At 40.3% G+C, this 24,462-nt stretch overlaps 1 protein-coding gene across 6 annotated transcripts in view; it reads right to left on the reverse strand.

The window, feature by feature from the left end:
- Window positions 1–24,462, reverse strand: part of SNTG1 (syntrophin gamma 1) — a 452,524-nt gene that overhangs the window by 90,559 nt on the left and 337,503 nt on the right. For all 6 annotated transcript variants that reach the window (XM_047783939.1, XM_047783941.1, XM_047783938.1 and 3 more), the window contains 4 exons: window positions 21,238–21,340; window positions 15,952–16,034; window positions 10,565–10,695; window positions 2,379–2,508 (listed from right to left, as the gene is read on the reverse strand). In XM_047783939.1, coding sequence (XP_047639895.1) covers window positions 2,379–2,508; window positions 10,565–10,695; window positions 15,952–16,034; window positions 21,238–21,340 — 447 coding nt within the window. The remainder of the gene's footprint in view (window positions 1–2,378; window positions 2,509–10,564; window positions 10,696–15,951; window positions 16,035–21,237; window positions 21,341–24,462) is intronic.

Consider the following 24,462-nt stretch of genomic DNA (forward strand, 5'->3'; position numbering starts at 1 on the left):
GTAGGTCACAGAGGTGGCTCGCATTCCGCGTGGCTGTGGTGAAGCCGGCGGCGGCTGTAGCTCGGATTCCACCCCTAGCCTAGGAACTTCCATATGCCGCATCTGCAGCCCTAAAAAGAAAATGAAATAAAATAAAATAACAGTCTGTTATTTTAAAAAATACTTTTCTCATAATTATAAGATCTTGGCTTATTTCAGGCTCTCTAATTATTGTATGTGATGACATAGAAACAATATTCTCAGGAGAAGTTTTTCTTTAACCCTGTAAATATCCTTATATTTATATTTAATAAGGCTGTAAAGCGTAAGAAAGAGAAGATGACCCTCAGAGGAGCTCTGCCTTGTTTTTTTGTTTTTGGAGTTTTTTGGGTCAATCTGAATCCTCTTGTTCTTTTCTGAAATTCCAATACGATGAAAGACTGAGGGTTTTTTCTGGGGGGGGGGGGTTACTCTTGCCCAAGTCAGACGTGCCTAACGGGCTGTGTGTGGGGTGATGCTCCTGGGAAGCTTGGTGTGTCTGTGCCTATTTGGGGACATAGAAACAATCCACCTGCTTTTATTGACAACACAAGGAGACACAATTTCACACCCTAATAACCAGCACGCAAAGCAGGCTGACGCTGAGCGCCGAGGTGATCTGTGGAAAGAGACCACAGGCCCTGGAAGGAAGGGGGTCAGCTCACAGTCATTTGGGAAACATGGAAATGTACCTACCCTGTGCCCCCAACCCACTCAGTGGCCCTGCCCCCCCTAACATGGGCACAGCCATAAGGCATGGTTTGTGACAGCTGCAAACTGGGAACAAGTCATCTTTAATGACAGATGGTCCTCCTATTTTTTTTTTTTTTTTTGTCATTTTGCCATTTCTTGGGCTTCTCTCGCAGCATATGGAGGTTTCCAGGCTAGGGGTCTAATCGGAGCTGTAGCCACTGGCCTACACCAGAGCCACAGCAACTCGGGATCCAAACCAAGTCTGCAACCTACACTACAGCTCACGGCAACGCCAGATCGTTAACCCACTGAGCAAGGGCAGGGATCGAACCTGCAACCTCATGGTTCCTAGTCAAATATTTGCCACAGCCTTTCTTCGATTTCAAAGCAAAATTGGTCCAAAGATATTTGTGTCAAGAGGGTCATTTATGTGAGGAGAGTTTTGTACATTCCTGAGTTGGTGAAAGAGTGAGGTAGGTACTTCTCTCTGTCCGCTTATAACAGTTCTGGCCGCTGGCCTTTCCCTGGGACTTAAAAGCTCCAATGAAGCAGAGAGGAGCTATGGACAAAGCGCTGTAGTAAGACAATGGCCTGCATGTAACTAGTTTGTTTTTTAAAATAAAATGGTCAATAACACGCACTACTGTATAAAACAGATGATTAATGAGAACCTACTGTATAGCACAGGAAAATCTACCCAATAATTTGTAATAACCTATATAGGGAAAAGGAATGGATATATTCATAGGTCTGACTGATTCTCTCTGCTGTACACCTGAAACTAATACATTATAAGTCAACTGTACTCCAATAAAATTAAATGGCAAAACAAAACAGAATAGCTTTAAGATCAAATGATCTTTAAAACCCACATCTACATTCAGTGAGTGAAGTGAGGTTTATAATTTTGCATATTTCCATGGTCTCTATTTCCTTTAGAGACCACGAGGAGAAATTAAAGAATAGCAGCGAGGAGAAAGTAGAAAGACAGAAGAGACAGGAATGGGGGGAGAAGCAAAGGCTGGAGGAGGAAGCCAGAGAGGAGCAGAGAGGCTATTCCCAGCAACACAGACGCGGGGCCCAGGGTGACTTACTGCGCCCACAGGTCACCTCCGGCGTTGTCTCTGGGCAGCATAGGGAAGGGACTACCCCAGCTCCAGGCCAACTCCTGTCACCCTGCCCTCCTGCCCCTTCAAACATTTCTAGCTGCACGTCTAAGAGCACTAAAGGAAAATTAATATTGCTTCCTTAAAATTCAGGACCTTTTTAATCCAAAATGCTTTCACTTATGTATAGAGATATAATGGTAGAGGGAAGCATTGTATGTAGATATGCAGGTGCAGACAGATGGGTGATTATATAAATACATAGCTACAGATACAGATACTTTAGTGCCCACATACTAAAATGTCTATTTTCAGTTATTTAATTAATACCGATGTTACAAGGTTTGTGGATGGAAACTTGAGAGTGAATACACTTGAAATTATATATTTGGGCTAAAACTCTCACAATAGAGTGACTCTCTTTAAACAAGTGTTCCTCACTAGTATTCACGACGGGGCTGCAGTGGTGAACACCGAGCAGTCAATGCAAAGCTACCTACGTAGGCAGAAATTCACCAAGGCTGGGGAACAACGCCAGGGATTGCTGGAACCACGACTTACGTTGTGCTTTGTGAGGTTGGAGATATTGGTTGCTATTGCTTGCAGCCAGTCCAGGGAGTCTTCAGCAGAGAGGCACTGGATGATCCCACTGCACACCCCGTCCACCGCCGTCACTTGGAAAGCGTTCTGCCTGCAGAGATGTCGAAGCAAATTAGATCAAAGCATCGTCTCTTTGTCTGTTTGCAACTTGACATCATTATCTGTTCCAAAGCTCTTCTTTCAAACAATATACATGTAGCTTCAAATTCATATTTGCTTACTTCTCTTTTTTAAAAAATCCGTTTTTAAATGGAACACAAAAGGTGAACCCAGATAACACACAATTTGAATTATGGCATCTTGGGATTCAGATACATTTAGAGGAGCTTCGAGATGTAAAATACATAGTATGCAAATGGAAGATTATGTAAGACTTTGCAGAAGGATTCTTTCCCCGAGTGCACCATAAAGTTATAGAGATATTTATCTACTATTTTGACTACAGTCCTCTCCTCTTGCCGTTTTTCAATGCCTTTTCTGATGCACAATGAAAAGATCACAAAAGACCACATACATATACTGAGAATCGGATAAAATCATGTGATATCATGGGCTGAAGCACTTTGTCAGCTGTTAAACCAGTTGTTACCCATCTTCTCAAAGATGGTCAGGGACGAGGGGTTCAGAGATCCTCTCCAGGTCTAAATAAATATTCATGCTCTAAATTTAGGTGGCTGCTGTGTATTTCAGTAACAACCAACCTTTCCTTAGAATGGAATGGCCAGCCTAAATATCTTTATGGTCTCTTACTAAGTTTTTTGTTGATATTGTTAGAGAAAATTAAAGGATGCTTTTCTAAATTGTTTACAAAAGTGCTATAGAATTTACAGCAGCTTGGTTGCTACAATTTTAATTATTTACTCTTTTTCTGTATCAGGTTCTTGCATGTTTCCGTATAAGCTTAATGGAGAGGAATAAATTAAAAAAAAAATCCAAAATGAATGAAAAGTAGCCAAATGCTTCATGTTTGAGCATTATTCTGTGGTGCAACACAATACCCTTTAGAATTGCACACACTATATTTTAATCCTAGTCAATTTTGAAGCAATAGAAAAGATTTTTTATACAAACTGCTATGTAAATAACGTACATTTATACATTATTTTCCTATTAAATAGCTTTTGTGTCGCTTCTGAATGTAATAGGTATTTGTGGTATTACACATGATTTCCTTTCTGCAAACAGAGACACCAAACGAGCAGTTCTCTGGTCCAGCCTCATCACCAGGCCTGTGTTGCTCCCTGTCCCACAAGACAGATTCTGGAACTGGACACATGGCAAAACTTTTCACATCCACATGATCAATCGTTTTAGAGAAACCTGCTCCCATGGTCTTGACCAAGCACTTCCAACCGATTACAGCCAAGTGTTCCAATATTCTTTTTTGTTTGCTCTTAAAAATACATGCCATGTATTGTCCGTCTCTGTGAAATCAGGTTCTTTTGAATTTGTGACAAGACAAAAACAAAATAAGCATAGCACAAAAAGAATATGAATTTCTTAACTTTAATTTTGATATTCTATAGTAAGACATTTAAAATATGAACACAGAAGCTCAACTATCCATGGAAAATGAGAATGGATTTGAGTTTAGTAATATACATTTCTTTCCGCTCTCTGATTATCATAACCATTGCTTCATGTACCATAAATTAAAGCATGTCTTGAACATATTTTTCCTTCTGCTTTAAATGAATTGTGGCAGCTGGATATTTTTAGCTGATTAAAGTTAATGCCATCTATGTAATCACACATGTCACAGTCTCCACATAGAATAATTCTGAAGGTCCAGCCTTTTCTAAACCCAGGCTTACACACTAGCACCTATCACTTTTTACCTTCTGTTTCCACTTCTTAGGTTGGCTTGTTGGAAACCCTTTGTGAATATAAGTGAAGCATCTGAACAGTTTCCTTGCTTACATGTAACCTCTTACAAAATAGCCTGATCAGCCAGATTACACCAAGGTCATATTGTTGCCTCCGCTCTTGAATAAATACGACTATTGGCAAGTCAGTCCACTTAGTTGCACCTCAATTTCTCCTCATGGAAAATGAGAAAAATATACTTTACAGATTCAGCAAGTATTTGTGGAGTAAGGGGTGGGACCCAAATACTTCCACTCATCGCTGAAGCTCCGAGAACCAGCTGCTGCTGTGCGGTGTGGAGGCGGCACAGAGACAGTTTCCTGAGAATGTGTCCTCAGCCCATCACTCAGGAAGGGCTGCAGGGCTGGGGTTGCATTTGCAGCTTTTAGAAAATGTAATTCCTTGAGTAATTGTTAAAAAATAAAAGAAAAAGAAACAAAAAACTGTTCACATACTCTCTAAAATCAATAAACTATTACCACCCATTAAGTTAGTATGGTAGCACTGTGAAACATTGCACCTTAGCAATATTTGTAGGGGTCTTGAGGATTCCCAGACTAAATTGTGATTCTTTGCACACACACACACACACACACACACACACACACAGACACACTTGCTGAAAAAAGCAGTTGAATGATTACAGTTGGATAATCTGAACCTGTCACTGTTGGAACTGGATGAACAGCTCAGAGAGGGGAGAGGAGAGAAAGCACACGCTTTAGACCAGAGGGAACTCCTCCAAAATCAAATACCTGTGGAGTGAAAGTACCTTGTTGCACGTGCGGGGAGTGGTGGGGGGAGCCAGGAGAGAAAGCAATGCCCGAGCCCTTGGGGACTCATGGACAGAGCTCTGCAGACCGTGCCGCAGCCTTTCTACTACTCCTGAGTTGGGACAGCCCCGGGGACACTGCTGCTTTGTCAGGAGAGGCTCTCCTGTATTTTGGAAGCTCTCGCTGGGGTGGATGAGAGCACCGCAGGATACTGGGGAAGGCAGGAGAGGAGAAGGGCCTTGTGGTTACTGCCAGTCACTTGATTTTAAGCAGCTCTCCCACCTCTAATATCTCTGTGCGTCAAGAGAAGATGGCAACCTTCCTCCCTCATCCGTCGCATTGCAAAGGCTTTTCAGAAGTTTTAGGTTCTCCAGACGGACCGCAATGAGGTGGTTGCAGGAGAGCCGCGGGCAAGCTTGACTCCAACGGTATTCCAAGAATGGGCCACTTTTCTTGATTTGATTATAATTATTTGGGGAGATGAAGGAAAGGGAAAAATCAAAAGCTGCTCTCCAGTTCGTAATCCCAGCCATCTGCTCTCCTCGCTGAGTTTGGTTCATGAAATCACCGTCAGGACAGTTTCGGCCTTGGTGCTGCCCTGATGCGCGTCTCATCCTGGCTTCTGATGTTCAAGCTCAGAGCCCAACTGTTGGGTTAGGCACGTGAGCAGGTCTTCCAAACCATTTTGTGAGCTATTTTCCAAAGCCTAAATTCACCCACTCATTTGATTTAGACACGGTAACTCACTGTTCCCTACAGAAGTCCCGCACTTTCACGCAACTAAGTCTTCCCCCCACTTTCGTCTTTGAAAGGCCCTCTTTCTGTGCCCCCGGCACCACCCCTCTGCTCTCCCACCCCTGCAACATGGAAGGGAGCTGTTTCTCCATCCATTCAGTATTTCTTCTCTGTAGTTAAGACGATCAACCACGTTCGTCTCCTTAATAACCTAACCATTCTGATACTCTGACACTGCAATGTTCTGCAGTGCAGGATACTTCAGGATTGAAATGAGACACATGCCATAGGAGGAACAAAAACTGTTCTATCACTGATAATAATACTGTGATGTTTTAATTCATATCTACACAACAGTAGATGACAATACCACAACTTTGTTGCAACTGGATATGAGAACTAATGTATCACCCAAGGTCAAATTATGGGCTTTGGCAAAACCAACAGTAACATCCTAGGTTTTGAACCAAGCTCTGCTACTTTCTATTTTTGTCCTCACTGGCCAGTAATGTATCTTTTCTTTCCTACCGACTGACTGACTGTGTCAGCTGCCTCTGGCCAGTGACCTCCATCAGGGAAAGAAGCAAATAGAACACCTCCCATGTAGACATTAAATCTATATTCATTGAGTGAATAAGTGAACAATAAATTAGCTCTTGAACCTGAACTGCTGTGCAATCACTCAGAATAGTGCTATGGTGATAACTGCTTATTACTGTCACATTTATTGTGTATTAATTCAATTGCTAAAAGCCTTTGCTGTGTTGAGGTGCCATAAGAATAAAAATGTAAGAAGTCATCTGGACTCTACAATTTCTTTTTTGTCATAAATTGCTTTAGCTGAACATTTCTACATCATGCAACTACATAAAAATTTTAAAGTAAAAACAAAACAGATGAAAATCAAAGTGCATATTAAAAAATACCATGAATAGAAATATTTTTGAAAGTTCTTAAGGCAGAAGAAAAATAGAACCAAAAGAAAAAAAATAAAGAGAGGCAGAAAGAGTAAAGGGAAGGTACACTCGAATAATAGTTATGTGAAAATAAGAAAATATCTTGAGGAACTTAAGATACATTTATAATTCAAATCTCAACAGAAATATGCCCAAAGATAGGAAAGCATGATGGAATTAAAGTATTCAAAGTTTCTAGAATTTTTTGAAGAGGCAAAATTAATAAATTGCACTACTAAATCATGTATGGATGGTGCTCTGGTCTGAGAATTTGTGCTTTGAAATCCTAAAGACCAATGTGGGGCTTTGGGGAGTTGCTGAAGCCATGAGGGTGGAGTCCTAGCCGGTGGGATCAGCAATGTATACAGGTGGCTCCAGGGAGACCGTGAGCCCCTCCCACCATGTGAGGACAGGGTGAAAAGACACCAGCTATGAACCTGGAGGAGGGCCTTCATCAAAGTACTTGACCATGATCTATGTACCTTCGTCTAGGACTTCTGCCATCCAGAACTGTGTGAAACAAATTTCTGCTGTTTATTGCTATTAAAGCAGCCTGGAAGGACTAAGACATATGATGCAATAACTACAACGAAGTAAAAGCATGTGTATGTAACAATATTAAAGAGGGAATATTAAAAATCAAAAATGTGTAATTATTTCAAAAAAGTTTAAGAAGTTAAAGGTAATCGAATACAATAACTAAAATGTTGAGACAAAGGAATCTTTTTTCTTTATGTAAAACTCAGAAATCTCAACAGTAAAAACAATATAAATAAATAAATAAGTAAAGCTGATTACAAAATGGTCAAAAGACAAAGGGATATTTCACCAAAGATGATTCCATGTGATAAACAAGCACATGAAAAGATATTCAACACCATTAGGGTATGCAAATTCAGTCACAAGGATATAGCCCACCTGTCTCTTATACCTATAAAATGATAAAATAACAGATAGCAATGACACCAAATTCCAGCAAAGATGTAGAGAAACCAGATGGCTCGTACACTGCTGACGGGCATGTAAAATTGTACAGCCACCTACAAAACAATTTGTCTGTTTTTCAATAATAAACATGATATTATCACACAACAAAGAACTTGAACTCCTGAGCATTTACTCAAAGAAATGAAAATGCATGTTCCTCCAAAAAAAAATCTATATACAAATGTTCATTGTATCTTCAATTAGAATTAACTAGGATGACCCAGATGTCCTTCAAGGGATTTTTTTTTTTTTTGCTTTTTTGCTTTTTGGGGCTGTACCAGCAGCATATAGAAGTTCCCAGGCTAGGGATCAAATCAGAGCTACAGCTTCTGGCCTACACCACAGCCACTGTAACGCAGGATCTGAGCCTCAACTGCGACCTACACCACAGCTCATGGCAATGCTGGATCCTTAACCCACTGAACAAGGCCAGGCATCAAACCTGCATCCTCATGGATACTAGTCGGATTTGTTCCCACTGCACCACAACAGGAACTCCAGGGATGAATTTTTTTAATGTGGTGCATCCATACTATTAGAACTATTAGAACACTATCAGAATTAAAAAGGAACAAGCAACTGCAAAATGCAGCTACTTGGAAGAATTACCAGAGAATTATGCTGATTGAGAAAATTCAATCCAATATAGTAAGGTAATGTAGGATTCCATTTGGATAATGTTCTTACAGTGACAAACAATCAGAAGTGAAGAAGGGATTAGTAGGTGGTCAGGTGGTCCTGGCCTGGTGTAGACCAGACATGAGAGGGTTCTTGCGGTGATGGAGCTCTTCTGCCCTGTGACCAGGCTGGAGGGTAGGGAACATGAAATGTGCTAGGACTCTCTAGAACTGAGCACAGACCCACACGCTCAGCAGTGTGAAATCAGATGACTGAGGCGGACTTTGTCAATGTCACTTTCCAGAATGTGGTATAGTTTTTGCAAGATGTTACCATTTTGGAAAATGTGTAAAAAAATGAACGTAATCTCTCGTTATTTCTATAATTGCTTATGAATCTACAATTATCTAAAAGAAAATATTTATCTATAAGAAACAAAAACTAGAGTGTTGATAGAAAGCAAATGCTAAGATGGTAGCTATAACCCCTGATATACCAGTAATTACATTAAAAGTAACTGGACTAAATAAAACAATTAAAACACTAAGATTGCTACTTTGGATTTTCAAAGAAAAAGTATATACAGTTCAAAACAGACACATGTTATAGAGAAGAACAAAGAAAATGAAGAAAACGTCAAGGAAGCAGATAAAACATTATACAATGTAAATATTAGTCAATAGATAGAGGCATAATTCTTAAAGATAAGGAAGAAGTCCAGAGACATAGGCCATTTCATAAAGGTAAAAGGGTCATATATCAGGAAACTAAAAAATCTCAATCTGTTTGTGCCCAATAATAAAGAATTAAATATACATGGCAAACACCGATACACTTAAAAGGAGAAACACATTAAGCCACCATCATAGTGGGAAACTGAGGCACTTATTTCAATACCTGATAAAATAAACAGACAAAATATTATTAATGATACAGAGGATCAGAATCCCCAATGGACAAATATGACCTAGTTGCAATATGAACAGACTGCACTAAGGAAAAGGACACTGCACCTTCTTTGAAGTGTGCATGGAACGCGTTTGCTAAAGTTATTTAGATACTGGGTGAAATCGAGTCTCAAGGAATATCAAAGGATTGAAACCATTCACATGAAATCATACTAGAAGGCAATAAGAAAAGAGATCATTTAAAAATCTAAAAATGTTTTGAAATTTTGCGGTACACTTTGTAAACAGCCCCTGGGTCAAAGAAGAAATTGTAAAAAAAAAAAAAAAAAAAGGAAACAATATTGAAGGCATAATAGAGTATCTGACTATTAATGCAGACATATGAATATCCGAAATGACAGAGAAGGCAGCCACACCCACCAAGGGCTCCCTGGTATGACTGAAGAGCCCTGGATGTAACCCAACAGCCAGGAAAGGCAGCTCTGAAAGGACAGGGCTCATGGCCTGGGGGGTCTCGGGCTTGAGGATGAGAAGTAGATAAGTTCCTTAGCTGCCTACTGCCCCATAACATTCCAGGCAGGATGCTTTAGAATCCTCCAACCCAGAATGACCAACAGCAAGACAAGACCAGGCCATGGGGAAAGTCTGCCCTCGCAGTAAATGGGCTAGGAAATCAGTGGGCTAAAATAAAAGCCCTCAATCTCTCGGGCACTTGCCCTCATCTGGTCACACATCCATGGAACCACTGCCCCTCCCCCAAGGTTTCCACAGGGCTCAAGGGGTCAAGGAGGAGGTTGGCCTTTCCACCCCCACCTGGATGAAGGAAGCAGCTCACAGTGTCCCTTCCATGCACCCCCTGCCCAGTGGGAGCCTGGGGGAGGCACCCGAGATGGGGCAGGTTGGGATTCTCCCCTCTCATGCTGACCCCCTGGCCAGCGGCTGAAGGGGTGATGATGGAGGGCTGATGGCCACGGTGCCCCTCCATCCTGGGCTCTGGCAGCAGAGTTCCAGCAGAACTGATGTCCGGACACCCTGCAGTCCTGTGTCCACGGCCCTGCCCATACCCCCTCCCAGGGAGGCAGGCCAGCCTGGCCACGGAGCTGACACCCACCCCAACATCACAAGGATGGGGCTGGGGTCTGGCTTTGAAATGGCTCAGCCTCCTGCCCTGGGCTCTGTTTGCCCCATGACATCTCATCTCTTGAGTGGCTCTTCCCACGGTCGGGAGGGCCCTGCAAACAGAGAGCCTCAGCAGGTGGCGCTGAGTTTGACCCCAGGCCCCACGTTCATTCACGGGAACTCACCGACTCAGATCTGTGCCGGGCACATACTGGGAGAACCGGGAGTGGAGCAGGGGGATCAGCCGGAGGTCGCACCACCGCTTCTCCCACCTCAGGCCCGGGGACGCAGGCCAGGATGAGCAGGACAGCGTGTCCTAGACAGAACACAAATACCACATGGCTGTTTACCTCTGCACTTTCAGGGTCCCCGTCACAAACCCTCTTCATCCAAGGGGTGTTTCCCCTAAAGAACAAAGAAACACAGAATACCAGCAGAAATCTACACTGACAATCAAGTCATACTTCACTTTCTCTGTTAATGGAATTCTCAACCAATATAGGGAGTCATTGAGATGAAGAATCACAGTGAAAACATGAAGAAATGGAGTGAGGGGAAGGAAGAAAAAATAAAATTGTGACTACTGAGTTCATTCAAGAATGGGAAAGGTGGGGCAAAACTGTAATTGCAATGAACTTGTAAGTGGCCGAAATGAAGTTTGTAAGTGGCTGAAATGAAGTAAGTTGTAGTTCATTCAAATTAGCATGTATTTTCCACCCGCTAAACACCAAACGTTGTTGCAGGGAGCCGAGAAAATGCAGGGACTCAAAACAAGGACCTTGCCTGATGGCAAAAAAAAAAAAAAAACCTGAAGGCAGGTTCCTAACCAAGAAAGGGAGCTCACCTGAAGGGTACAAGCCGAAGGTGGGCCTCTGGTCAGGATGAAAGCCTGCCTGCACGGTACAAGCCGAGGGCAGGCCTCAGGTTACACAGCTCTCATTTTGATGTTGATGGGGAAGACTTGGGGATTTTCTGGGAAAACAATTTCCATGTTTGTGCTGGAGAACATGGATTGTTTCTCAGGTGACCTAGTCTTTCCTGTTGTTTCATTTGTTATTCAGTTTTCCTCAGTCTTTCCTGATTATTTACTTATTACTCTTATTTTCCTGTGGTGATTTGTGATTTAACAAAGTTACAACAATAACATGATAAGAATTTCATCCTGAAGGACTTTCCCCTATTTAAATCCAACTTAGTTAAAACATAGTGTTAATCGATTAACTAGTTAATCAATTAACTAGTTAATCGATTAACATAGTGTTAATCGATTAACTAGTAAACTTTAGAGTTAGGATTTTAATGAGGTCCATAGAAGTTAGCCATGTCTTATCCAAAAAACCTAGCTGTGAGTTTTGTCTTTGATTTTAAAAGCTTTTAAGTGATAGCTAGTTTAGTTAAGTTGGTTTATATTTACTTACACTATCTCCCTGCCACAACACTTTGAAGATAAGCACCAGTCTACAAAGTTTGTGAATGCCAAATTCTTATGTCTATGGCCTCTTCAAAGTACTCACTAAGTTTAGTTAAGATAAAGATGTTAAAACATGATGTATTGTACCTAATTGCCCCTAAATTGTACCCACTAAGTTTAGTTAAGATAAAGACCTTAAAACATGATGTATAGCTGCTATACCATGTAATAGTTAACCAATGTACTTTTAACACTGTGACGTAATTTGTAGTGAAAAACTGTCTATATAATCAACCACTGTTGCCAATAAAATTTGAGCAGTCCAGTGCCCTGAAAGAAGGGACAAAGAGGCTGTATCCGTGTTGTACATTCGCCGACGTGCGTCCCTCTCCTATCGGGAAAAAGTGTACACTCCCTGGCCGCCGGAGCTGGCCTCCGGTACGTTGTCATGAGAGCTTGTGATTCATCCGTTTCTTAAAAATATTGTTGAGTAAAATGAACATTCCCATAAAACAACACTCAAGGAAGTCTTTGTCCATTGTTTTAACTTCATGATTGCAAGATATTTGGGTTTTCTTATATTGTTTTAATGTCACATTAAGTCTACTACAACTGGTTTAAAATTACGTGCATTTTAACTTTCATTAAAAGTTTGGGTTTTTTCTTTATGTGCATAGAAGACAGACACATTTGATAAAATTTGAGCTTTTCGCTTGATGTGGATCTGTGTTTCTTTCATTGCATCAATTTCACTCTTGATGTTTCTTCAGGGCAACAGCACCAGCCCCTGGGGTGACGCTGGCATGGAGGCAGCACCTCCTGTTTGACCAGGGAACCACTGACACTGATTTCTCTCTATTCTACAGATTCTGTAACTTTTGACTGATGATCTTAGAAGGAAATTCTATTTTCGTCTAGATGTTAAACCTCTGTTAGTCTAAATATGATTTACCTTTCTTTCAGGTATTAATTTCTTCAACATTGCTTAGAGGGAAAAGCTGTTATTTTCACTAAAGGGTGAGTGTTCCCTGGCTAGTATGTTAATTGTCAACAACCCATGCCAACAAAGGCTCCTCAATCCGCAGAGCCCTGTAGAGCGCAGTGCCTTTGCTGCAGGACGTTGCTCCCAGTGCTTCTGTGGTGACTGCAAAGGCTCAGACTGAGCTTCCACATTAATCATTCTCACATCAGATGTCAAGTGTGACAGTCACATGGCAGGTGGTCAGCATGTGACACGGGTCCTGCGGTGGTAGTACAAAGGGCGTGAGGGCTCCTCCCACTCAGAATCAGACCTTCTGGGGCCAAAATCCCAGCTTCTCCACTGATGGGTCCTGGGGAAAGTCATTTCCATTTTCTGGGCCACATTGCTGCCATCTCCAAGGGCAAGGCTGTCACAAAAGAACCCTAAGCTTTGTAGAAACATGAAATCTTTGCTTCCCATCTTCTCTTCATGAGGGCTCTTGAAGAAACAACAGTACTGTGTGGCAGCCTGGGGTGAAAGAGGAGTTTCCGCGGCCAGAACTGACCCAGCTGCCCCACCACGAAGCCCACGGCAGCATGCGGCCGAAACCCACTGGCGGGATGCTGCCCAAGTGGCCACAGCCAGGAAGTTGGGCAGTAAGTCATTTACCCAGGATGCCTGGCCAGCTGACGTCAAGCCCGGGCTGCACTCAGACCTGCATTCCAGATCCCACGGCCAGCTCATGTACCAGAGCATGACTTTCTATGTTCATCATCGGAGGTGGAACAGTGGAAAGCACAATTCCGATTTTTGTCTTATTTTACAATTTTGCAATGTAATTTTAGGCAAATGATTGACAGATGGTCCTTTGTCTTTCATGGAAAGCACAGAGAGCTCCTTTCACTTTATGTTCCCTCAACAAATAAATAGAAAATGTAAAAGAACATAAAAGGTGTTGGTAATGGGATGTGGAAAATGACAATCACCTCGAGATGAGGAGGGGAAGTTGTTCAAATCATATTTAGATATCAGAGACCAGCAGGTATGGAAACACACATGCTCTACATCTGCTTCCCAGCCTGCTCCCCAGATGGTCACAGCTGTAAACACGTCTCTTTCCTTTATGCTTCTTCCTATAAAACTACAGAATCAGTCCCACTTCAGCTTTTGAAATAACTAGAGTTAATATATCTCATTTTACAGATCTGTTGTTTACAGGGGTCTAGCCAGTGTCCTTTGAAGATTATTTATCTTCATTACTTACTTTAATTATGAATGTAGAATACAAATTTGCTTTCTAGTCTTTTTCTGTAACAGATCTTAGAGTTATTTTGAACTGTATATTAAATGATGCAAAAACACAATGATTTTATGGTTTTAAGGCCCATGTCTACTTTTCTAAGCTTTATTCTTCAGTGTCAAGATGTTGTATTCTATCATATCAATAGTGTGAATGGATTTACATTGTCTTTCCTGGCCTGGATGTGGGCTCCTGAACAGTGGCTTCCATGTCACCTGCCAAGCCTGGAGGGGGCCTGCCTCTGTACCCATCACTGTGTCCCTTGTACCCATCACTGTGTCTTCTGTACCATCACTGCGTCCTCTGTACCCATCACTGCACCCTCTATACCATCACTGTGTCCTCTGTGCCCATCACTGCAACCTCTATACCATCACTGCGTCCTCTGTGCCCATCACTGCACCCTCTATACCATCACTGCATCCTCTGTACCCATCACTGCACCCTCTATACCATCACTGTGTCCATCACTGTACCCTCTGTACCCATCACTGCATCCTCTGTACCATCACTGTGTCCTCTGTGCCCATTACTGAGCCCTCTGTGCCTATCACTGCACCCTCTGTACTATCAGTGTATCCTCTGTACCTATCACTGGGGTGTGAGCAGGGAGCCCCAATTTCAAGCAGATGCTCCTTTTAAGAGCAGCAGCCAACACTCAGAGCATCCAGGGTCAAGGCCCCAGCCCAGCAGAAAGGCGGGAAAAGACATCAATGGCATCAGAGTATCTAGATCAAAAGGGAAGGTGAGAAAGCACTCGCTGAAGCAAGAAGCAAGGACCGGGCTGGAGACTTGCAAGACTCAAGATGGGGTGGGTGTCCAGGTTCTCATCAGGAAAGCCACGCTGAGGCCTCTCAGATCACACCACCATCTATTGTGTGGCCACAAGCAGCAGGTGAAGTCCACCCATCTGCGGCCGGTCCACACCTGCAGAGACAACCCTGAGTGTTGGCAAAGGCTGCTCTCCTGGAGCAAAAAACAAAGAAACAGAAAGGACGTAGGGCCTGCGGCACAGAGCTGAGGTGGACGCTGGTACCACAAAGGCCTGAAAATGTTCCAAAGGAGGACTTTACAGTAAAACACAAGGCAGGTCAAGAACTTCTGACGGAGATTGAATCACACAAGTCAGAAGAGGCTCCATGTCTTATGCCTCCTAATAGGTGAAGAGAACAAGAAATTCTACAGAGTGAGCGCTGCTGCTCTCGGTGTCCCTGGGCACAGGTGTAACCACAGGAACTGCCTTTCTTTACAACGTGTGAATGGTTTGAAGGGTGAAATACAAGGAGCCTCAAAAATATTTGTAAAAGAAAAAAACAAAGTCCTGTTTACTCCAGGTGCAAAGTAAAAATTGACATTTCATTGGATGTATAAGGAGCACACCTGCCAATTTCATCAGTTACTAACCACATGTACTGTGTAACATTCCTCACATTTTACATGACTTGTAGGCTAGATTTTCTCACTTAGCGTTAATTCCCCGTGTGAGTGACGATTGCTAAGAAATCCTAATATACAACAAATTGCATATAGCTACTTTCAGCTGCATGATTTCAGAAGAAAAATGATAAATTTATGTCAAAGTATTTAGAACATGAAATTGTGTATGATATGCAAAATTATAAGATGATTATATGATATTACACAGACCTCTTGAAGTTAAGGCTCTACAACTTAGGGCTTAATACAGACCTGAGAGGAGAAAAATGACATAAAAAACCTGACCTCCCTGGAGTTATTATTTTTTCCTCCCTGGATTACCATAAATCTCAAAAAATAAAGCAACCAAGGCTTTTAACTGTGTGGGAGGCGCCGGGTTGGAGCCCTTTGTGTGAACTCCAGCTCTCACGTCCCCTATCCCCTAGGGTCCCCTCTCCCTGCGAAGGGCCCTGCCGCATCTTACTGTGTTGTTGGGGTGGAAGTTGAGGTGTAAGCCGCTGTCGCACAGAGGGGAGGACGTGCCGCTGCTCTGGTCGCTCGGGGCACCTGCGGGAAGAGTCACAGGGTTATAGCCGGTTGGCTGCCGCGGTTCTGGACAGACGCCGGCGCTGGCTATTTCAGCACACATGGTGGTACCAGGTGAGCCGGAGTTAAACAAATCTGCATTTCACTTATAGCAAAACCACAGTTTTGCAAGTAAGCAAACCTAAAAATTAAAGCCTCAAGTGGGCCTCCTGAAAGAGACCCACAAATATTTATCTTTGATTTCAGAAACACTAAGGCTTTATGAAGGGGACAGGCAACCATATAAAAATACTACTTCACTTCATTATTCAAATGGTCTATCCTGGGAGTTCCCGTCGTGGTGCAGTGGTTAATGAATCCAACTAGGAACCATGAGGTTGCGGGTTCGATCCCTGCCCTTGCTCAGTGGGTTAAGGATCTGGTGTTGCCGTGAGCTGTGGTGTAGGTCACAGATGTGGCTCAGATCCTGAGTTGCTGCGGCTGTGGCGTAGGCTGGTGGCTACAGCTCCGATTAGACCCCTAGCCTGGGAACCTCCATAGGCCAAGGGAGCAGCCCTAGAAAAGGCAAAAAGACAACAAATAAATAAACAAACAAAGTGGCCTATGCTGATGAAGCATACTTAGAATAGGGCAGGATTCTGTCCAAGAGGGTCGATTTAATGTCCTGTACTCATCTCCCAGCACATCCCATGTAGATTCCATAGTTCTCCACGAGGCAAGCAAGTTCAAAAGGGCTCTGTCTCTCTAAGTGCTCTTGGTATAAACCTTCGTTGGAAGCACCCTCTTGGATCCCATCTCATGTTGTGAATTTACAACCATAACACTTCTTATTAGATCCTCATGAGAAACCTACCAATACCCGTTTTTTGAGGATGATTATTATATGTCTTAAAGATTCGTGATATTCTAAGATCTTACAATTTAGTAATTGTTTCAGTCAGGATTAGAATACATATTTCTTGATTCCCAAATCATTGCTTTTTCTAAAAACATATTTTTGGAGTTCCTAATGTTGATAAATATGAGATATTATATAATTGAATCCCAATTTTTATTTGACATATTATACTTAAATGCAAACATCACTAGCACTTACACTCCCAACACATTAACCCACAGGCTCAAAAAAAAAAAAAAAAAAAAAGATGCCACTTTCCTGTTATTACTCTAAGATTCTACAGTTTTCTTGTAGAAGGGCACAGACTTTCTTGCTATCCTGGCTTAGATATAAAATTTTATACTCTTTAAATCTTAAGAATTTCATATTTTGTTTTAGCTATTTTTTCCTCTAATGTTTATCTGCATTTCTCTCTTATGAGACCATATTTTTAATGGACACTCATTTAAAACTTACATATATTTTGAACTGAACACAAGGAAAATATGGCATATAGAAAATTCTGCTGCATACAGCAGTTCTTTGACTGAAATTTAAAGATCTAAATATAAGCACAAAAGGAAGGTAGGTGTAAACTCAGTTATCAGTGCTTGCATTTTAAGACATTGGAAGTAGATGAGTAAATTGGAACAAAGTAAGCAGAAGACAGAACATAATAAAAATAAAAGTGAAAAGCAATGAAAAGAACATAGAAAATAATAGACAAAACTAGCCAAGACAAAAACGGGTTCTTTGGAACGATTAATGAAACCCATAGCAAAAATGATCTTCTAAGAGAGAGGAAATACAAGTTATGAATACCAAGAATGAAGAAGGGGCATTACTGAAAATTGACAGCTAATAAAAGACAATGAAGAGATTTGATGAATAACTTCATTTGATGACACCGACAACTTAGTTGAAATGAACAAAGATACCGAAAAATATCTAACCAAAATTTACAAAAGAAGAAAAGAGAATGTAAAAAAGGTCATATCCATTCAAGAGATTAATTCATACAAAGCTAAACTGATAATTTTAGGCTTCTCTGGTGAAGCTTTTAAGAAAGAGGTACTATCGGAGTTGCCGCGTTGGCGCAGCAGAAACAAATCTGACTAGGAACCATGAGGTTGCAGGTTCAATCCCTGGCCTCGCTCAGTGAGTTAAGGATCTGGCGTTGCCGTGAGTTGCGGTGTAGGTTGCAAACGCAGCTCGGATCTGCTGTTGCTGTGGTTCTGGTGTAGGCCAGTGGCAATAGCTCCGATTAGACTCTTACCCTGGGAACCTCCATATGCCGTGCGGGTGTGGCCATAAAAGGACAAAAGACAACAACAAAAAAAAAGAAAGAAAAGAAAGAGGTACCATCACTGTCAAATACTTTATCTCTGGAAATAGAAGAAGAGTTACCACCTCCAAAGAGACACAACTAACCGTGGCACCAAAGTCCCACTAAAACACCACAAAAAAGTACATCTGGATATCTTTCATAAACATAGATTTTTTTTAATTGATGATACTTTAGCAAATTAAAACCTTTAATATATATAAAAATACACTTAATGCCCATATGATGTTTGTCCTAGGAAAGCAACCTTGACTTGGCATTCAAAATCAATTTTTAAAAATTCACAATATCAACAGAATAAAAAAAAATGTAATATCTCAAAGAATTTAAAAAAAATTGCTACAATTCAACATTAACTTCTATTAAAGTAAAGAAATGAAAGGAAAATCCCCAGGAGCCTAGGAATAGAAGAGCACTTTCTATTCTGTTCTAATAAGGACATCCATGAACGCCCACAGCTAAGATCACACTTGATAATAAAAGACGGGAAGTATTCCCACTAATATTTTGAGCAAGAGAAGGACATCTGCTCTCAGTACTTCTTCATTCAGCATTTTACGAGAGGCCCTAGCCTTTGCAATAGGCAAAGAAAACAGACAAAAAAGGAATTAAAGAAATATAGTTTGGGAGGGAATAAGCAAAACTGCTTATTTGCAGATGACACAATTGTATATATAGAAAAATTTAAAGAAAGTACAAAAATATTACTAGAATTAATAAGAAAATTAAGCTACATTGTAGAATGTCAATGCATAATAACATATTTATATCTATTAGCATCAGATAATTGGAAAATTAAATCTTTAAAATATCCTGTACAATAAAATAGAAAAACATAAAATGCTTAAACTTCATGAAAGATATGCAATACTTTCCCACAGAAAACATTAAAATATTGCTGAGAAAAATTTAAATATAAGTAAATGAAAAGATATGTTTGTGGACTGAAAGATTTACCATTGTTAAGGTGTTAATTTTCTAAATTATCTATAAATTCCATTTAGACCCATTCAAAATCATAAAATAGTTTTTTAAAAATAGAAAGTGCTGCATTGTTTATAAAACGTATGCAGTAATGCAAGGATCTAGAATCTCTGAACGATGTTGAAATACTGCCACCTTGAAGGACCTGTCCTAGGAGACTTGTTAAAGAATCATGAGGCTACAATAATCAATGGTGTGGTTCTGATGAAAGAATAGACACAGAAATTAATGGAAATAATATGGTGATTTCTTCATTCTTGATTCCTACCTCAGAACCAAAAGGTAATTAACGTAAGAGGGATTACAAACTTAAAACATAAAAGTCAGCACTGTAAAGCTGCTTGCAAAAATGTAGGAAGCTATCTTGCAACCTTGGGGTGGGCAAGTTTTTCTTAGAAAAGATACAGAAGACAATAGGCATATACAACAAAAACAACAACACTGCAATGGTAAATTACAATTTATCAAAATCAAAAAGTCTTGCAAACTTGAGACACCTTTAGCTAAAAAAAAAAAAAAAAAATGCAGTCATGCACAAAATGAGTGGAATGTTTTTAACCCAAATAGCTAACCAAACGTTTATCAATGGGCTTCTATACTCTTGCAGAGCGATGATATAAAGGCATAACAATAGAAAAAATGGGCAAAGACTTGAGCAGACACATTACAAAATAAGACATGCAAACAGACAATGCAATATGCAAATGGCACATAATACGGAGCTAATCATTGTTAGTCTTCAGGGAAATGTCTGTGAAAAAGCGTAATCCAATACCATGACACACTCAAGAGAGTGGCTGAAAAATCCTGGACCATCAAATACTAGCATTAACCTAGAACCAGCAGAGCTCTCATCTACTGCTGGAGTGGACCGGAGAGGTCTTTAAATACGTGCCCACTCAGAAAGACATCAGACTGTTTGTTAGGAAGTGAACTGCCGACCTCCCCTATGACCCAGCAGTTCCACACCGAGATACTTACAGTACTGACATCGAATATTAAGGCTTGTACCAAAACCCTTGTACGATAATGTTTACAGCAGCCTTAGTTATGAGAGCAAAACCCAGAAAAAGTTCTGTTGTCTATCAGCATGAGGGTGTGTCACCAAACTTTACTGTATCCTGGAACTTTACTCATATGATGGACTATTTATTACACAGCAACGTAAATACACAAACTCCTGAAATACGGAACATGAGATGGCTCATAAGGAAAGAAGACAGATGTAAAAGAAGAAACACAGTTGGGATTGCATTGCATGAAATTCTAGAAGAAGCAAAAATAATCCTTGATAATAAGGAATTAAATCAACGGTTGTTTCCGGAATGTCATGGGCAGAGGCAGATCAAAGCCCTTCTGGGATGTAAAGGCATGTGGCTTGAAGCAAAGGTGTGCACGCATCAGAATGGATCCTCCTGTGCACGTAAGTTGTTTGCATTTCATTGCATGTAAACTATGTCCCAGTTAAAAATACACTCTTCGATTTTAGCAAAATTATGAGATATTATGCATTTCATTACAGAATATACAAATAGATACATAATTTTTAAGTTGCTTTGATAAAAAGTATTGCATTTCCACATAGATGATACTTCCTTCAAACTCCCTGATCTCATCAGAAAAAAGGGAAGTGTAAATGCTCATTTAGTAAGTTCACTATTCCAGGAAGAAAGAGTCTATTTTCTACTTAGGAATATAAACAGTCCTCAAATATTTAGAGTAACATTTAACGGAGATATCAAATGTATGTATACATTTGATATGACATACATATTTTTAAAATAAAATTCCAATTCCACTTATAGGTCAGAAAATAACTGAATGTGAATACATGCTCAAAAACAACATCTGTTCCCATTGCAAAAAATTTAATAGAATATTTTGTGACATTAGAAAAAGTTTGTTTTCAGGCAGAAATCCCAACTTTAAAAAGAAATTGCTAATGGCTGTCAGGAAATAATGGTTTAGAAAGCAAAGTGATGACGCGAGCATTTTACCTATTCTTCGTAAATGCTTACATGCGCAATCTTCATTCAGTGGCAGTTTGAGGAAAGCAGGTGCTCTTTTCAAAAATGAGACCGTTAGGGTCACTTCTTCACCAGCATTCCGAAGAACTTGAACCTAATAAGAAAAATAATAAAAAATGATACTATTTTCAGTACGTTGGCAACAATTTTTATATGATTGAACAACCCTGAAGTAACTGGCTGTCTTTCCACCTCTCACACTTTTTCCTGGTGGCTGGAAACATCGTATGGAAGACAAAGGGGGGGATCCTCCACCCCTTCAGGGACACAGCCTCCACATCCTTCCGAGCCCATCCCCGGGAGCCTGCTCACTCACAGGACGTCACCTCCCTCACATTATCAAGGCTCTCTCGAGTTTACGGTCTGTGTTGGGTCTACAGAAAGATGTGGTGCTTAAACCGCTCTGTTAGCTGAATGACTCTTCATTGAATGTCTATGACGCTCTATTTGGAGATAAGCGGATAGACAACCCTGCTGTTGACTGTACTGAAAGAAAATTGTTCCAGTTCACTAAACCCTTTTGCAAGAAATAACTATGTATAACTCTCCCATTGTATCATTACATATTTCCTTTTCCTTCCCTTGAAATTTTAGAATAACAGCAGAAAATGTTGAGTAACTCTCAACATTTCCCAAATTAGGGAATCACCAGGTCTATTTCCACAGGTTAAATAATGGTAATTTCTCAAAAAATTAAACCAAGACAAATGTGTTCAATGTTAAAAGAAGTTCAAAGAGCTAAAGATGACTTATAGCAAACACACTGGAAAAGATCTAAGTATATCTATAGTTTTTAAAATCTCACATAAACTAAGAGGCAAATTAAGAATAACTAGTGAAGAAGCAGTTAATAAACATGAGAACATAATTTGTTTTTAAATACATAGAAAAATGTGTATCACCAAGTCATTGAAGAACTGGCTATCAAAATGATTAAGCATAACATTTAGTCTTGACAAGATGTCATAAAGTTGTATCTTCCAAATAAATACAACTAGAAAGCACTTAAAAGAGAAACTATGGGAGCAGAACTTGGAGAGGCAGAAAGAAAAGTAACAGGCTGGGGACCCCAGGATGGAGAACAGCAGAGAGGCAGGAGGTCAGATGGTGGGCCACCCAGAGCTGGGCAAGCAGCTTGTTCTGCATGCAGTGACGGCTAAAGCCCAGCCTGGGAGAGCCGTCTACACCACCTGCAAAGCAGCAGCCAGAACCACGTCCTGCAGGCCCCAGGTGAGCCAATCAAAGCAAACCAAAGCCTCAAAATACCTTACTGTCACTGGAACCACAGAATTAGCCTAGGACCTGTGTGCCAACTAGCGTGTTACTGCTGAAAAGAAAAACTAATAAATAAGAGCCAGAGCCCCTTACCATAATAAGCAAAATGGTCTGGATTACAACAACATGTCACACCAAGAACCTGGAAAATCACAATTCAAATGAGAAAAGACGATCAACTAATAACAGTTAGATGAATTACATGCTGGGATCTCCCATCAAGGGCTTTAAAGCCACCCTAATAAAAATGTTTCAACAAGAAAGTAAAAATTTTTCTTGAATCAAATGAAAAACTATGGTATCTCAGGAAATAAAAGCAAATTATAAAAAAACAAACCAATGAAAATTCTAAAAGTAAAAATGCTAAAGCATAAATACCCTTGATGGACCGGGTCAGTGATGGGGGTGACAGAAGACAGAAACCAGTGAAACTGAGAACAGAGCAATAAAATTAACCCCATCTGAGCAATAAACATCCACAAAGAAACACACATGAAAAGTGATATATTTCATCACCTTAAAAGTAGAAGCAAATAACATAATAATTGTAATAAATAGGAAAAGCATTTGATGACCTTCATTTGATAAAAACTCATAGAAAACTGAATACACAGAGGAGGTACTTCACATTCTAGAGTGTGCACAAGAAAGTATGAGACATCATAGTTAATGGTAAATTATTGAAACATTTCTCCTGGAAACCAGAAATGAGGCAAAAATGTCTACTATTTCCATTTCCCTTTAATCTTCCTTCAGGTCCTACTGTAATAAGGCAAGAAAAGAGCTGAGAAAAGTCATAAAATTGGAACCGATATTATTCTGTAGTAACATGGTTTTGAGCATAGAAAACCCTTAAGAAATTATGGACCATATTACAAGAGACCTTAACAGGTGAGACAGTAGGTGAGTGTAGCGTATGGAGTAACATGCATGCAAAGTAATACGCAAAAAACAAGTGTTTTTGATTTAATATAATTAAATAAAAATAACATTAATTTTAAATAGATGGCAGGAAATGCTCTGTCTTGGATTGCTAGACATAATAACACTGTGAAGAAATCAATTCTACTTTTCCATAGATTCAAGACAAGCCCTTTCAGAGTCTAATTTTTTCTTTTCTTCTGAGCTTTTAGCTTACTGTGAACTTAGGAACTTGGCTTGTTTCACGTTGACATTTAATATTTATAATCATTGTTCAACAACTGTGTGGGAGCCCGTCCATCAGTGAAATAAGTGGGGCAGTGGAATGAACAGCTGAATGCTCATATCAAAAGTAAGCATGCAATAGATTCAATCTAGTGTTAAATAAAAAATAACGTCATGAGCATCTTACGTGTAAATAAGAGACTAAATTAAGCATATGGAAGTTAAATATCACTGCCTCAGAAACAGGCAATGGGCAACTGCCTTTTTTTGAAAGCTTTACATTGGTACTTCAGTCTTGAAGTTTTGTTCAGGTGTAACTGAGCAAGAGAAAAACTACAAAATTAAAAAATCTTACCCTAGAGAGAGAACTTTGTTTTAGAGAGAACTCTCAATTATGAGGGTCTTTCTGGATAATGACAGCGAGTCCTTAACACACACATTTCCTAACTAGGAATAGACTTTTTTTTTTTTTTTTCAATGAACAGAGTTGAAATAATCTGCTTTAAATTTTTTTTCAGGTCTCTGACTACGCTTTGAATGCAAATTTCACTGGCCTGCTGCTGTCAGGTTGGAAAATAGAGGTTCTCCATTCGTGAATGCGGATGAATGTCATCTTTTGGCAAAATCGGAAGTCAGCAGCAATAAATCCAACTGTCTTTTTCAACTTCATTCACATTTTATGATGCAAATCAAAGGTTGTGCATTTTAATTAGATAGTGTATTAGCACAGTCACTCTGTCATATCGCCTTGGGAGAGCAGGTGAGCAAAGGGACAGAGGCTGGTAAATGATGGCA

Source organism: Phacochoerus africanus, chromosome 6 (assembly GCF_016906955.1).
Source record: "Phacochoerus africanus isolate WHEZ1 chromosome 6, ROS_Pafr_v1, whole genome shotgun sequence".
Lineage (NCBI taxonomy): Eukaryota > Metazoa > Chordata > Mammalia > Artiodactyla > Suidae > Phacochoerus > Phacochoerus africanus.